This window comes from Gadus macrocephalus, chromosome 21, assembly GCF_031168955.1.
Source record: "Gadus macrocephalus chromosome 21, ASM3116895v1".
NCBI classification, from domain to species: Eukaryota; Metazoa; Chordata; class Actinopteri; order Gadiformes; family Gadidae; genus Gadus; species Gadus macrocephalus.
Window position 1 is genome coordinate 12,972,073 of NC_082402.1, and position 16,626 is coordinate 12,988,698.

The 16,626-nt window shown below is 42.6% G+C and overlaps 2 protein-coding genes and 1 pseudogene across 2 annotated transcripts in view; all 3 read left to right on the plus strand.

The window, feature by feature from the left end:
* The first annotated feature begins 498 nt into the window (after positions 1–498).
* rab10 (RAB10, member RAS oncogene family) lies at positions 499–14,351 on the plus strand. The gene is made up of 6 exons (XM_060041595.1): positions 499–1,187; positions 6,361–6,421; positions 8,832–8,970; positions 11,470–11,559; positions 12,932–13,033; positions 13,136–14,351. The coding sequence occupies exons 1-6, from the start codon at positions 1,061–1,063 to the stop codon at positions 13,220–13,222; spliced, it is 606 nt and encodes a 201-aa protein (XP_059897578.1). The 5' UTR covers positions 499–1,060; the 3' UTR covers positions 13,223–14,351.
* On the plus strand, positions 11,785–11,903 carry LOC132450480 (5S ribosomal RNA; annotated as a pseudogene).
* A 2,126-nt stretch (positions 14,352–16,477) lies between the features above and the next one.
* The window catches only part of gareml (GRB2 associated, regulator of MAPK1-like), an 18,566-nt gene continuing 18,417 nt past the window's right edge, over positions 16,478–16,626 (plus strand). The window contains exon 1 of the mRNA XM_060041591.1: positions 16,478–16,626. This exon is cut by the window's right edge and continues 362 nt beyond it. The gene's annotated coding sequence lies outside the window, so the exon portion shown is untranslated.

The following is a 16,626-nucleotide window of genomic DNA, read 5'->3' on the forward strand; positions in this document are numbered from 1 at the left end:
CGAATCCTATCGAATGGAAGGTAATAAGCGTACAGTTACTCCAACATTGATTATGGGCAGTGGCTTGAGTGACAGATCTAGGATAGATAATACATTTGTTGATAAAGTTAAAGGAGGATGTGGGAAACGCCCGTGACAAGCACTGAAGAAATTATGACATCACTTCGCCTGACTCACAGCTGGGATAGTCCCCGCAGCCCCGCAAGCGTGTCATAAAACACACTCTTTCCCCAATCTGAAACAAACTAGTGGGCATTTTGGATCACAAAACATATATTGAGAACAAATGTAACGGGAGTATCTGAACCCACAGGTCCAAAATAGTTACGCAGTAACATTTGCCCTCTTTCTATTGCAATTTAAATACGCCTCATATCGCTCTATGTTAGCAGCACTAGCCAATTACATGCGCTTATGTATTTGAAAAGCAGTGGTATAGACCAATGACGTGCCTACATTTTGACAGAAGGGGCGGGCGAAGGCGTGCTTTGGAAACTAGGGTGTCGCCGTGGTGGCTCTCATTCGAAGGCGACGGCGGTCGTCTATTTGGGCTTGTAATCTTCAGCAAGACAAGTTAACGTGAAAGGCTCTTTACTTTGACACACTTTTAGCCCGGGAATTTTTCTTATTCGTTTCGGTCGAGGTTGCGACAAGGACTGGAATGTCGGGGTGTGCCAAGAATTTGAATTAGCTTGCTATTAGTTTGAAGAAAGAGGGAGTCGGGGTAGAGAGGCCATTTTGTCCCGACTGTGTGGGAGAAAGAAAGAGTGGAAAAGAGGAATCACTCGGGAAGAGATACTTTTTTTTGCTTTCTGTTCTAATACCGTAGGGGAAAGAGTCGGACATCGGAAATAAACGCCACTCTCTGGATCCTGTTCTGACACATTTGGGTGGTATTTAGCCGACTAGCTCCCTTGGCTAATCAACTCCTCTGAATCGCACAGTCAAGTGACACGGAGCGAGCGCGCAGTGAGCTAGCTGAGGAGGAGCTGGCGCGAGACCCCGCATCAACGTGTGACATCGTTCCCCGTGTTTGATCCGGTCAACACATCGTCTACCGATGGCGAAGAAGACGTACGACCTGCTGTTCAAGCTGCTGCTGATCGGAGACTCGGGCGTGGGGAAGACGTGTGTGCTGTTCCGCTTCTCTGACGACGCCTTCAACACCACCTTCATCTCCACCATAGGTAACGTTGGTCAACACCACCTTCATTTCCACCATAGGTAACGTTGGTGTCGCAAGTGTGCTGCTCTGCCTCGCCCCTGAATGTGCTCTTGGGTGGTACGCTGTACTGATTTAACTGGGACCATTGTTTTCTGTTGGTGTGAAGTACAGCATTGGGCTGGCTGGTCGTACCGCTGTCGGCCAGCACCAGCTAACGTGTACTCGTTGAGGCCTGCTAATGCTGCCAATGGAGCCCTCCCCGGCGGGGAACCCCGATGTCAGGTCTAACCATACTGAACGGTTCTGAAAGATACTGAACGGTTCTGAACGATACTGAACGGTTCTGAACGATACTGAACGGTTCTGAACGATACTGAACGGTTACTGAACGGAATTGAGCCGTTACCGAACGCTACTGAGCGGTAACTGAACGATATTGATCGGTTTCAGAACGCTACTGAGCGGATTCTGAACGCTACTGAGCGGATTCTCAACAATACTGAGCGGTGACTTAACGTTACTGAGCATGGAAGAGCATTAAGGGTATCTGTGAGGGCATTGACAGCAGTGTCACCGCTGTCAGGTCGATCCACTCTGGTAGGTGGTGTTATTTTAGATCAGCTAGCTAACCTCGGCTAGTCAAAGGCCGATGCATAGGTTTTATTTATATGTTGAGCTGCCCAAGTTAATTCGTGTTAGATTCTTCCATATGTATACTGCATACTTTCTATCTAATGCCGTGTACGTTGAAATTGCATAACTTTGCGATATGCTGAAGGAGCCGGTGTGTCAAATAATATCATAAAAGATTGATGCAGTGGCGTCATGGGCTACTTTCTTCTATTGAAGCAGTCAACATAGCGCTCACTAGAGTCGTCCTTTTAAATTGTGATTAGTTCTGGTGTTACCAGAGCTTTGATAACCAATTATTCTTGAGCTATATAGTACAATTTCACCTTTTGTCATGTGTTTTGAACAATCAGGTGAATTCAATTGCGATGGAATGTCATTGTAACCTCATTTTCTATTTAGTTTTAATATACTCTGCGACAATATTTATTCGGTAGCATTGTGTAGTTGACAATTGCATGACAACAAGGAAAACCCCAATAGAATAAACTAGAGATGCCAGTTCAGACTTCATTTGTATCCATCTCATCAAACTGCCAAACCACAGGCAAATGCTACATGCTTGTCATAGTATGTTGCAGATGCATTGTTCTTGCGTTGGCTGCAAGTGCACGTACATTTGCGCTCTGTTTTCTGTAGAGATATTGGCTCTTACAATTGTTAGTGTTAAAAGTTAAGATTAGCACCGGAGTGGATCATGGATGAAGTACTGTAGTGTGGATGACCAATAGTAGCCTGATGTATAACTGATGCAACCATACCATGTTACTATCGTCATCATCAAGTGCATTCAAATCTGTTTCAATACAACATGTTTCAATTGGCAATTATCGTGGAGCTGGTCAGTTTAAACAAAAGCTGTCTTTATTTCATAGGGTCTCACAATGCCAAAGCAAAATCGAATTGGTATTCCAAGCTATATATATTTATATCAATAGGCTTGGTATTGAAAGCAGATAGAGGAAATGAAAGTAATGCTATTAGATTGTTCGACATACAAAGAGTCTTATTGAATTTATGGGTCTGTGTCTGTGTGTGCATTCACAGCCTGTGTAGACCCTTTCTGACACAGCACTCATACCTTTAGAGACAGAGATGCACAGCTGCTTCTTAAAATACCACCGGAACCCCCCCCCCACACAAACACACACACCATTTCTCATCATACACCGCACCGCACCTCCCTCCCTGTCCACTTTCCAAATCCCCTTGGTCTCTCTCGGTCACTCACACTAGAGCTCTTTCTCTCCCTGCCATTCAAGTCAAGAAATGTAGCTTTGTCGGAAACTGATGATTGCCACATTTCTGTGGCAAAGTGGAATTATTACTTTAGAAAGAATTTGTTCTTCGATGTAACCCAAACATTTATATTTTCTGCTACCAGGATTTTTTTCTTTTTCAAAACAAGAGAAATTCTCTTTATAGGTAATCGTCAGATTTTCAAAGTTTTAGTTTAATTAATCTTTGGACAATCTGCTTGCAACCCTTGAATCCAAATGATGTGTCCCCACATAGTGTAATTGTTTACAGAATGTTTTGAGTTTCACCAAAGCAATGCTTGGACTAAAATAATGCCCAAGTAATTTGCTTACTGGAGTATATAATTGATGGCACCTTGATGTGTGTTTTTATGTATAATAGATCAACATTGCAAATAAGATATTACTCAATTTGAAATCTATGAATCTGGCATAAATTACATTTTGGCAAATGCATTTCAGGATTGTTTGTTCGAGAATGGTTGGGCGGTAACTTGCGATGTCACCAAATGCATTAATTTCTATAGGAGTCGTGTATGGCTAAAATAATCCATTGAATACTTGCCGCCGGCCTCCATTTAAATGATAGAATCTGCGACGCTTAGGAAGTTGTTAATTGACTACGGCTGTGTGATTCGTTCTGTAAGCTTTTGGAATCAGATCAGGAATCCGATGCAGAGAGGGTGAGGAGATTACTCCATTTCTACATGAATATGACACCCCTAACCGGGGTATGAAAAAAGGCTAAACTCCTAACACGCAACATTAAAAGCAGACTATCCAGGCTGAACCATCAAACCAAACTCAAAACAAAACTTATGAAGCAATCTACTGCTATGGTCAACTCAAAGACCCCTTTTGCCAACAAACTGTTGTGAGGTCTTCTGAACTTGTTTTTCAGCCAAGGACTAGTGTGCTTTAGATGGGGAGATGGTCCCCAAGCTCTCGACCCAATGAGTGAATTTGTAATGGAAATGCACAATTTCATGCTACAGTATAATTTGGTACATCTAAAGTGCTCTGTATCGTACATTTGGAAAAAGCTGTTTAGATAAACATCTGTGCACTGAATACAACCTTTTAGTTTTTGCCTGAAGTATGCCCCTAGATAATTTGTCTCCACCACTGGTTTGCCTTCAGTCTTTGTAAGGAGTAAATAAGTTCACTTTTTTAAAGTCTAACCAATATAGATATCACATTTTAGATTTATATTGTGATATAAATGGACTAATGTACAAAATAAATGGTACAAAGTAAATGCATGTGGCAAATGCATTCCCGAGAAACCACAGTGAATGATCATTACATTCTTCCACCAAAATCGACAATCAAACTTGATGCCCTTTATCTGTATCTGAAACTGAATCTATCAATGCATGCAGTTGTGTATTTCGTTTTATGTGATTTTCAGGTATGCATCTCTTCTCCATGCCTGCCCCTTGTCTTATGTAGATCATTTTTCCTGTCACAAACCCCCATCTTGCTAGCGTTCTTTTTCTCCCTCCCTCTCTCTGGGGTATGTTTGCAGAGGTCAGTGAGTCACACTTTGGCAGGCTGTTCCCTCATTATTCTATGGGCTTGCCCAACCTAGAGCACAGCTGTTTCTGACATAAGAGCTGCCTTAACTTCTGGCTCAACTAGCCAAGCTGACGGCTCAGTACTCTGCGAAAAGTGACTGCATCAACAAGGGGTCTCATTTAATCACCGAAGATGATGAAGGTTTTTAGCATTTTTTAAATTGTTTCCAGACCTAATTCACACTGAGGTTTACCGGTAGTCTTCATTGTAACTGGCTGTGTATGTAATTAAGTGTAAGAAAGCTAATATAAAGTATCACTGTTTATAATAATTAGATGACCGACTCTGATGAAAATGTGCAGACTGCCCCTTTTTGTTGGCCTTGTTTAGTGCTGTTATTTAGGCACCGTGTCAGTTAACACCGCGAGACCCATCGGGACCTTCACGGCTGATTGTCTTTTACGCTCCCTGCTTTAGACCGCTTTATCATGCATCACAAATATCTGTTGAATATCCAATGACCTATGAAATATTCCAGAAGCTATGACTGCGCACTGTAAGTAGTTGATCCGTCCATCCCATCTAGTAGTGCTTACCGAACCTTAATACTTAAACAACACAACCCTTTAAAGGTCAGTGATTCAGTTTTGCTTGCTCTTTTAGTAACCCGTTATTAAAATAACTTAACTCAACTATGCTGTACGGCTGCTTGATGGTTTCATTTATTCAGCCGACAGCTGAAAAGTTATCTTGAGACCCTGATTTTGTACTCGTTTTAAAATAATGAAAATATCTTCAACAATGATTTTGTGGAACAACAACAATGGTAATCACAGAACAAACTCAAAACCCCAATGAAACGACGTGTCTTGTTCTTCCTGAGCTGCCACGCTGCCTGAGACAGCGCTGTGAAACCCACCTTAAGAGGCGGCTCTGCCCTCAAGGGGTTGAGGAGGACCCTTGTGTTGTATGCATTGTGTGAAATCCAATTATGAAATACTATTGCATTTCAAACTACTTTTCCAATAGACAATTGTAATAGTTATGTACGTACCGTAGTTATGTAAATGTTAATTGTGAAGCATTCCAAACCACAAGGAACAACCTATATAGTATGTGCAGTGTTTCCCACAGACCAAGGACCAATGTGTGGTGCGCGGGGGGGGGGTGGCAGCGCGCACGGCGGCACAGGCACAGCACGGCGACGCGGCCGTCAGTGAGTGTGCATGTAACTCCGCGTTTACATGCGGACACATCTGATTCGCATAGATGTGGAAGAACAGCTCAATCGGAATAGAAAAGTATCATATATATACGCCTCAATCGGTTCGGAATACAATTCTATGCGGAATAGAATACGTGGTGTAGTCCGCTATAAATACTTCCGATTAGTTTGGGGTTTAACCAAACCAGTAACCATTTGGTTGCGTTCAGCCGCTCTGTCTAATAACAGGCTGAGGGCCTGAGGATGACGCAGCAGAATGAACAAGAGATAACCTTATTGTCTCTGCTTGTCACTCATTTTGTATAGTGGCGTCCGCTCCATGGCCCTGTGCCGTCTGCCTCTCTGACATGTTCTCTACCTACCATGCCTAGCGCTCCATTCCTGGTCCGCTTTTTCCTTCTCTGTTCCTCTCCCATCCCCTGATTTAGGTTACTGTGATCCCCTAAAGTCGTGTTTGGGGCTATCATTCCTCTATCACTTGTAATCCATGAGGGGCTGTGGCTGTCTAAAGTATGGATGTTGTATGGTGCCTGCATTAAAGTTTGTTCTCTTGTGTATTTCAGGTATCGATTTCAAGATCAAAACCGTTGAATTGCAAGGAAAAAAGATCAAACTACAGATATGGTGAGTGGATCATTTTGAGGCGTTGCTTGTTTGCGGATCATGCCATTGTGCGTGGTTGGGTGTAAGCTGCTCTGCCATCCAGTGTTGATCCGTTTATTATCGTTGGCCTTAACAAAGGGAAGGAAATTATTGTTTTATCATAATGGCTTGAGTCCCATTTCACTACAAAGCAATAGCACCGTGGCTAATGTGTGTAATGTTGTGACAGCTGAGGCTTTCAAATTGAGGCAATTCTTTATCACACGCACAGTCGGAAGATTAGATAGCCATTTTCTGCAGAAACATACCACGTCTCACATGCTACCCTTATGACTGTATGTAACATAATAACTCTGAGGTGTACTTGGGAATGAAGTCTAAAAAAGGGGAAGGCTACGTTGAGCTGACATTAACCTTATAGCTGTAGCGGTTGCTAGTTTCCCTTTTCTTTTGCCCTTAAACACCAGAAAATCTATTAAGCATTTGTCTGCTGCAGACTGATTTCAACCCTGACATCAAGTTGGGCCCAATGACGTATAATGGTGGTCAGTTGTTAGTGGGGGTTGTGGCCTGTGCAAGCAGAGATGCATTTTGGGAAACGGTGCTAGAGCAAGTTGGAATCCATGGATCTTGAAGCATTGTTTAGCAAAAAATATACTGGGAGTACTTTTTGATTTTCATTTGAGAAATTAATCTCAAACGTTTATAATTATTTGCATCTGCATTTCTTCCATATATTAGAGGCACGGTAACGCTGCCGCAGAATGTGGTCTGGCTGCCAGTAGAAATGTCAATCTGGGCGTGACATTTCCACATTTTTATGAATTATCTTTTGCTGTAGACATTAGTAGGCTGGAACCTGCAATGGCAGCAACGTTCATGTTAATTTCAACTGATAGCGTAAGCTAACATGTTAACTATCACAGACCTGGCTCTCCCTGATCATGTGACTTCTTAACGTTGACTGCTTGCACGTCATTGGTTATAAATACCTCATTTGAGCAAGGTCACAAAAAAATAAGTTTGTCTATCATGCTAATCATTCAATAGAAATGGAAGGGGGGGCTGCCTGCTGCTGACAGTTATATATATATATATATATATATATATATATATATATATATATATATATATATATATATATATATATATATATATATATATATATATTAGAGCCCGACCGATATATCGGCAGGCCGATATTATCGGCCGATATTAGGCATTTTTCAAACTATTCGGTATCGGCATTATAATGGCCGATAAATGAATATTAAAAAAAAAAAAAGTTTGTCCACCAGAGGGCGCTCTAACGCCCCAAACCCGCTGATTCAGGCAGAGTGAATGACGGAGATCATCGGTGTTGTTCATAGCTGTGTTCGAAATCATTCCCTATCACGGATATAGTGCACTATAGGGTGCTCGCCATTTTGCAGTGGTGTTCGAATTCTCAGTGGTTAATTTCATGCACTAAAATTTGAGTGTACATACGATGTTCCCTACTTGTTACTCCGTAGACCACAATGCAATGCGGTAGTGTTCTTCCGTTGTAGAAGAAGAAGCTGAATAACCGCGAAAACTAATACATTTAATGATGGTGTCTCCGGCTTTCGTTTAGAGATGTCAACAATTTAATTGGGAGTTAACATAGAAAATGTAATATTCAAAATTAATAAAAAAAACTTGATCAAGGAAATGTTGCATTCAACATCAATACAAGCTCCAGCTTTCCTCGGGATTTCCCGGTTTGTTTACATGATGTGGGAGCATCTGTCTGCGTCACACAAATACCCGGCGCATTTACTGACGCAAATGACGCTTAGAAATGTTCAGCGTAGTGTCCGAATTCTCGTTTGTTCGTTCCCTATATAGTGCACTATATCATAAACACTATATAGGGAATAGTGAGGGAGTGAATAGGGAATGATTTCCAACACAGCTCATGTGTGCAAGTGTGTTCATGGTAAGTTGGCAACTGTCACAAGACATACATTGCTTGAATAACAATTAAAAGAACATCCCCATCAATTCTCTAAAGTCGATAAGCATGACTTAATTCATGAGTACCATGTCCAGTTTTGCTGTTGTTACGTGTTAGTTGAGAGTGAAAAGGATTTAAAGGATAACTACAAATAACCAATGTTAGGGAAATCTGTTTGTTTTGTTGCGCGTTTCTGGATTTTTTTTTTTTATATATATCGGCCGATATATCGGCATATCGGATTTTTTTATCACAAAATATTCGTATCGGTATCGGCCTTAAAAATCCTATATCGGTCGGGCTCTAATATATATATATATATATATATATGGTGAAATACAAACCTCAGTGAGCACAGAATGGACCTTTAGTACAACTAGGGTACAGAATGTGCTGGAACTTACTGTAATGCATCTTGAGGGTTGCCCGCTGAGTGTCTGTCTGTCTCTGCAGGGACACAGCCGGCCAGGAGCGGTTCCACACCATCACCACCTCCTACTACAGAGGAGCCATGGGCATCATGCTGGTCTACGACATCACCAACGCCAAGAGCTTCGAAAACATCAGCAAATGGCTGCGCAATATCGATGAGGTGAGGAAGCCCCACACACGCACACACATTTTCCCCATGGAGATCGAGGAAGTATATTTAATATTCCTGCCAAACCAGCCACTAGAGGGCAGTAAGTAATGACGCAAATGAACAAACTGAAATAAAGCTGCTGGCACCCATAGATGCACTTGCATCTCTGCCGTTTATGTCATTTGTCTTCATCCTTCATCTTGTGACATTAAAGCTCAACTAATAAACATGTATGGTGTTCTTCTTAGAATTGTCATGCATAAAGGCCACATATACCTTAATAGGAAATAAGAAACTCAATTACACTGCCCATGTCCTTCTCAATTTTTTCCAAGTTTACCTTTTTTCCTTTTTTGGGGAAAGAGTCATGCATCAATGACACAGAATACATTCAGTCAATCAGTCTTATCATACTGTTTTCCTGGGTCTGTATGACGGTGCCTTCTTCAAGAAACTAGTGTATAATAGTGTATAGTGTATAACTTGGATTCCATCTGTAGTAGGGCTGGGATAAACGATTATTTTTTAAACGATTAATCTAGCGATTATTTTTTCGATGCATCGATTAATCTAACGATTCATTTTTTCAGTCCGTTTCGATTATCTCCCCATTAATTGACTAATAGCAATTTATACATGTTGATTTACATATCTGAATGAAAAAAACATGAATTCCTTAACATTGAAATACATGTTTATTGCCTTTAAATTCCAAAATAATAGTGCAAAGTAATGCATTCTTAGAATTCTACGGTGCTCAGTCATCTGCAGCTGCTACCGGGTGACGCCTCTTCAGGTGCTGGTGAATTGCCGTGGTGCTAAAATGGAAAGTCATCTCCATTTTGCAAAGACGACATATCACGGAATCGTTTCCCTTTACATTAAAGAATTCCCATACTTTAGAGGAATGAGTGCGTGGCGCCTTGCACTTATGAAAGTCTGAGGAGCCAATCGCGTTGCTACTACGCTCCGGCACCGCCATCTTTGTTTTGGGTTTTTCAAATCAACGCGCGTTTTTCACGTCGACGTAATTTATGCGTCGACGTCATCGATTAAGTCGACGCGTTGTCCCAGCCTTAATCTGTAGTGCAGATCAATGCTAGGTCTATAGGTTTGAGTTGGGAATATAGCTTTCCATTTTTTCTACTTGATCTTTAGTGCATGCCTTCATTTTCTAACGACACTATTTTCGCATAATCTCACAGTAATTGCTCCTTCTGATGGCTCCGATAGATGTGCCGTCTCTTGAGCACAGCCACAGGCTAAATTGGATTTGAGATGTGAGATACATAGACAGTGTTGTGAAGAGTAAGGCCGAATCCCATTTCTACCCCTTACCCCTCCCCCTTGTTTTGTAGGGGTAAGGGGTAGAAATGGGATTGGGCCCGAGGCCCAGTCCCATTTCTACCCCTTACCCCTTCAAAACAAGGGGGATGGGTAAGGGGAAGGGGTAGAAATGGGATTGGGCCTAAAGCTAGTTTGTCTCTTAAGGTCATCAGGACATAGAGATGTTGCATTTACTGACTTGCTCTTTGAAATAAACTGCATTTCTTGGATTAGCACTTTCTGTCTGACATGGAATTATAATACAGCAACATATAATGAAGGGTTATCTTGTCCCTCTCTTCCTCCACTGGCATTTCAAATTATTTTCCTCATTGAAGTTGGCCTCAACCTCATAGGTTTCCGTTTACCTTAACAAAAAAACTGACTGGATTCTCAGGAACAGAAAAGCAGAACAGGGTTGTTTCTTCTCCAAATGATTTACTTGACACATTTTCACTATTGAACGTAAGCAGCCTCTCCTGTTGGTTTGTTAATATCTCACCGATGACACAGCTGGTTATCCATCTGTGTTTAGTGTACAAGCCACCTTTTGTCCACGTTTTTGGTCCCGACACCTCCATTGTATCTGTTCTAATACATAAGGGGAGCAGTACACCCTAATCTAATGCTAATGGACGGTCTGCATATGGTGACGGGTCTGTTGGAGGACTCTTTCAAAGCCTGAACTCCATGTGTTTTGTGTTAAGCATTGCTGAGATGGCCTGAGTTGGGACTCTTATGGAATGCCTGCCAGAAGCATTTTCTTTTGGCAAACAGTCTTTCATAGAGCTCAAGGAAAAGTAACCAGGCCATGTTTCCTTGAAACCAAAACTATTTATTCCACTTCATACTGCCGAGAAGGGATCCTTTGATTCTAAATCCTTTTTTAAAAGTTCCCCTAATTGTAACAATTTGTTTGTTTTCCAGTAGATTTTAAAAGCATCATCATTTTCCGATCTATGTGTTTTTTTCGTACACACATAAAACGCATGTCAACAGACATTTTGCACAGAACCTGACTGATCCAAGCCACCTCCCGTCTCCTGTTCTCAGACACAGGGCCATGACACGCATGCAGACTACTGGCTTCTCTAACCCTCCTGTTAAGGAAAGATGTCAACCCTTGATGTAGACTAATTGTGTGCCATGCTTACCGGCCATGTTCTTTCCTTCTCTCTTCAGCACGCGAACGAGGACGTGGAGAGAATGCTGCTAGGCAACAAGTGTGACATGGAGGACAAGAGGGTGGTACCAAAGGCCAAGGGAGAGCAGGTAAGCTGGTGCTGTCTGCTGGCCATGCAGGCTTTCTATATCCCTTTCCCACTACCACTCCAGTGTCCTGCTCCTGCTTTGTTCAGGGTGACCCGATCAACTGGAGGAATGCAGGCTGGGGTAGAAGTACCCAAGGTTATATATTCAATTCAACAATGGCCAGTATCAAATATGATATCATGACAATAAGTTAATCGAAATATAAACATACCCAACTTAACTCTGTTGGAATAGCTTACCACCATGAACACGCCCGATCTCGTCTGATCTCGGAAGCTAAGCAGGGTCGGGCCTGGTTAGTACTGGGATGGGAGACCGCCTGGGAATACCAGGTGTTGGCCAATAGTTGGCACTCTTCCCCTCTGGCCTTAACATCAATCCCGTTGCCCCAGTGCAAACACTGTGCTGTGGAAGGCGCCGTCCTTCGGAGGAGACGTAAAACCGAGGTCCTGACTCACTGAGGTCATTAAAGATCACAGGGAACTTATCGCAAAGAGTAGGGGTTTCCCGCTGTCCTGGCTAAAACTGCCCAACCAGGCTTATTCAATCTGGCCCCCTAATCCTCCTGTACAATTGGCTGACTCATTAATTCCCTCACTCTCCACCTCAAGCTGGTGTGGTGTGAGCGTTCTGGCGCAGATTGGCTGCCATGCATCAACCAAGTGGGTGCTACACACTGGTGGTGGTGAGTGAGGTCCCCCCCCTTCACTGTAAAGCGTCTTTGAGTGTCTAGAAAAGCACTATATATATTCAATCAATTATTATATCTGGGTTCAATTCACAAAATAGGACTGTAGTCAAGCCAAACAAGTCAAAAATGTATGTTTGTACAGTAGTACATACTACTGTACTTTTCTCCTACCTCTCAAGGAGTGCCTCCAAACAGCCGGCGGGGTGGAGGGAAGGTCATAGGTCAGGGCATTCAGTTTGGCATGGGATCAGAGTTCAGTACTTAATCGTACTGCTATGGTTGGAGCAAACGCTACAATCTGCCACATAGACGGCACAAAACGTGTGTCCATGTGAAAAGACGATTACAATCAGCTGTTTTTCCTCACGACGGTCCTTCCCCCGAGGTTCGTCATTCATTTATTTTAACTGCCATGCCGGCCGGAAACGGAAGGCAGCCCACGTGACTAGGTCAAGCCCAGAGTCATGTTTCAGAACTATCCCAAGCTAGGAGGTACCTAGAGGTGACCAGTTGTTGTTCACACTACACACAGAAACACGCAACACACACAGACTCCCCCTCCTAGGGGGACTCTGTGTGTGTTGCGTGTTTCTGTGTGTTGTGTGAACAACAACTGGTGTGCGTTGCGTGTTTCTCTGACACTCCTCCCTAGTCTTATTCTCCCTCTCTCCGTCTCTGCAGATCGCCCGGGAGCACGGCATTAGGTTTTTCGAGACGAGTGCCAAGGCCAACATCAACATTGAGAAGGCTTTCCTGACGTTAGCAGAAGACATCCTCAGAAAGGTACGTGTGGGGAGTTTTCAAAGTGTTTAACTGTTGCCCGCCCTGGAGGAGGTATGCTCATTCAGTAATGCCGTGTTCTGCCTCTGTTTGATCTCTCGACAGACGCCTGTAAAAGAGCCCAACAGTGAAAATGTGGACATCAGCAGTGGGGGCGGAGTCACAGGCTGGAAGAGCAAGTGCTGCAGTTGAACAGCTCACCTGTCCCACTTACACACAGCACGCACACGTCGCACGTACCCACTCACCCACCCATCTACACACACTAACACACACGCCTATATGTACATCCCCTCTTTCTCTTTTTCTAACCGCTATCTCTTCTAACTCTTCTCACTCGCAAACCTATCTCTTGAGTTCTATTTTACACTCACACACGCATCCACACGCACCTACACACAACACACACACACCGCACACACACACACACACACACACACACCCTCTCTCTGTGTCTCTGTCTCAAGAAAAAACGACGGTAAATCCATCTGTCCCTCGTCCCTTCCCATTGTTTCACTCTCCACTGCTCTCAGATCACTTTTATTCTCAATGAAAAGTCCTGTCATGTCATGTTTCTTGTCATTTGTTTTTAAGGTTGCAAAAAAAGTACAATAATGAGTGTGTGAAAAGATTAGCTCACATTTTTAACCTTCCTTTGCCTGAGCTCCCATGAATGGACCCTTCCCCTCCCCCCTCTTGTTTCCTGAACACTCACTTTCATCCAAAGGAAAACGAGAAATAAAATAAAAAAAAAAAATGAAATTACACAAAAAATTACAAATGTATTATTAACATTTTGTACACTAGTGGGGTTTCTGTTGTTTAACCGTATTTGGTCATATTAAGATTTGTTACCAAGTGACAGAGACGTGGCGAGCTCCTTTTTGTATGTGGGGTTTATTTTGTCCTGTGCCTTATATGGATGACAGGGGCGGGGCTGTGTGGTGGGCGGAGCCACATCCACCGAATGAAATTACAATTTAATCTGTTCTGGTTCCATCCCTTCCTCGTGAAGCAGAACTGAGGCAGAAGCGTTTGAATTTCTCCTCCAGCTAAGAGAACGTCATGTGTCCTGTTTATTTTTTTTATTTTTTCTCTACAGCGTATGTTTTCACTTCCCTTTTTGGGTTACTTCTGTTTCTTTGGTTTTTGTTTTCCTGCATGCAGATTTCTTTGGTTTGGAAGCCTTGCTGTAGAGTTTCTTTTTTTTATTTTGCCACTTTGTTATCTGTGGGCGGGAGGTCCAAAAAGTTCTCTTTGGAAATTCAAACAATTTTGCAGATCCATTAAAAAAATAAAAAAAATAAGCTTGTTTAAGTTACCTTGTTTGTGTGCTCAATTTTGTCCAGTGTGCAGAATTCCTCTTAGAAAAAGACATGTTGGGAACACTTTTCTATTAACCTTCTCCTAAAGTACTTGACATGAAGCTAGGCTAATTCAAGATCTCCTAGACATGGAAGGTTAAAATTGTGCTGATGTTCCCTGTACTCTATACTTTATGCAAAAATCCTCTTTCCCATGTTGGAAGGCAACTACTCCACCTCAAACACATGCAGAATTATTTTCACAGATGTAGAGACTATGGCTGTCATCTGCCCAATTAATCAATTTAATTTCCTTAGTCTGACTCTAGATGGTGCTGTCACTGCTTTTCTGTGTATTTGAATGCCCTTCAAATGTCTCAAGTGAAAATTCCTCTCCTTCCAGTTTGTTGCTCAACACATTTGCTGGAGGAAACGTCGCTAGCCACAATTTAATCCTAGCGTAGTAGAGGCTGTATGTACAGAATGCGCTGTAACCCCTAATCGCTAGCCTATACTCATCGGTCGATAATAGGGTTGGCCTCTATAATGGATGTGTTGCTGATCAATGTATTATAAGCAATTCCAAGATGAGACTTTAATTTTACATGAGGGTTTAAAAGGAGACGTTGCTTAATCAGTTTAATTCACATTTGTTTACCCAAACGTCTTCTAAATCCTCCAGCACAAAATGTTGAAACTGACTTTAGTGAGTGAAAAGTTTAGTTCTGGTTGACTTCGCCAGCCTCTCCATTAGAAAATATATATCTTAGATCGTTCTAGGCTCGATTCTGGCCAACAGGGCGTATTTTACCTGATTGATTAGTGTAACCCATTTTGCCTTTCAATCCGTGTGTGACTGCAAAACCCAATGGCGTGAGAAACGTTGAGACTTTTGAAAACTTAATTTAGCTCTTTTCTGCTTTCTCTCTCGGTCAAGTCGTATGTCTACAGCAGCTACGGGAGGAGTAGGTGGGAAAAGTATTTATAAGGGTCGGTAAACAGGTCATTCGTTCATTCATTCATTCATTCATTCATTCATTCATATTAGTTTGACACTTATGTAATTTGACGCAACGATGGACTGCTGAATCACAACAGTAGACCTACATATTTCAACAGTCCCTTGTAAGTAAGGTGACGATCCCAACAATTGATCACTCTGAGCTCTCAGCGAAACAGCTTCATACAGCCTGCACCCTGAGGGGCTGTCAACCCGTAAAGACAAACATGTTCAAGCTTTCAATCGCGTCAGGAAAAAGTATTCTGTGACCCAGCTATAAGTAATTGAATAGATATTGATCACAAAATGACATCGACCGTGTCATATAGCCAGATATTATATTTTCCTTCTTTTTTTTTTAAAACCCAGAAACTTCACATTAATCCTAAATCTTATGCCTGATTTATTTTGTGTGTGATACCCCCTACATTTGCAGTTTTCTTTCCTCAACTCTATCTCAACTCTACGTTGAGATAGTGTTATAGCCTGAATGCAGGGCACAGGTTCAAGGAGAAAGATCACAGCTTGATCAAGAACATCCTGTCAATAACAATCCCACATAAAACCAGGACAGGAGGATCTTTCCGGGGAAGCGTGGGCAGTAGCCCCGCCGTCAGCGTGCCTCGACAGGTCGTATGAGGGTTTATGTAGGCTAAAGGAAGATGTCTCAAGACAATTATGTAGTTTCTTTCTGATTCATGGTTGGTCTTTCTTTCCTTAGACCAACCGTGCACACCGGGACCCTGAGGCTTACATTAAAGGATGCATCTTGAGACTGACCTATTTGATGAGATATTGGCAATGGCAATATTGTATTTGTCAGCGCTACCTACGTAAGTGGATCAGATCTTATTCTTGGATTGTTGTGTATTGTCAATGTGTTTGTGGTTGATTCATGGCATACCCGCGGTGGTCCGTGAACTAAGTGATGCATCATTATAATGAAACTGGGAGATCATCCACGCGCCACTACCTCCTTCCCTCTCTCCTCGTCGCACGCTGAGAGACCGACTGGACAGACACACAAGCTCAGAGCAAATAATAGAAGAAGGGTTGTCCGAGCTGAAAGCGAGCGAGGGAGGGAGGGAGAGAGAGATAGAGAGAGAAGAGAGAGAGAGAGAGAGAGAGAGAGAGAGAGAGAGAGAGAGAGAGAGAGAGAGAGAGAGAGAGAGAGAGAGAGAGAGAGAGAGAGAGAGAGATAGGAAGGTGTAGAGAGAGAGAGAGAGAGAGAGAGAGAGAGAGAGAGAGAGAGAGAGAGAGAGAGAGAGAGAGAGAGAGAGAGAGAGAGAGAG

Excerpts from the sequence above, each read along its gene's own strand:
- rab10 (XM_060041595.1), top strand. The coding sequence starts at position 1,061 with ATGGCGAAGAAGACGTACGACCTGCTGTTCAAGCTGCTGCTGATCGGA. Across the intron at positions 1,188-6,360 it reads CACCTTCATCTCCACCATAG|GTATCGATTTCAAGATCAAA; the intron begins GTAACGTTGGTC and ends TGTGTATTTCAG. Across the intron at positions 13,034-13,135 it reads CAGAAGACATCCTCAGAAAG|ACGCCTGTAAAAGAGCCCAA; the intron begins GTACGTGTGGGG and ends ATCTCTCGACAG.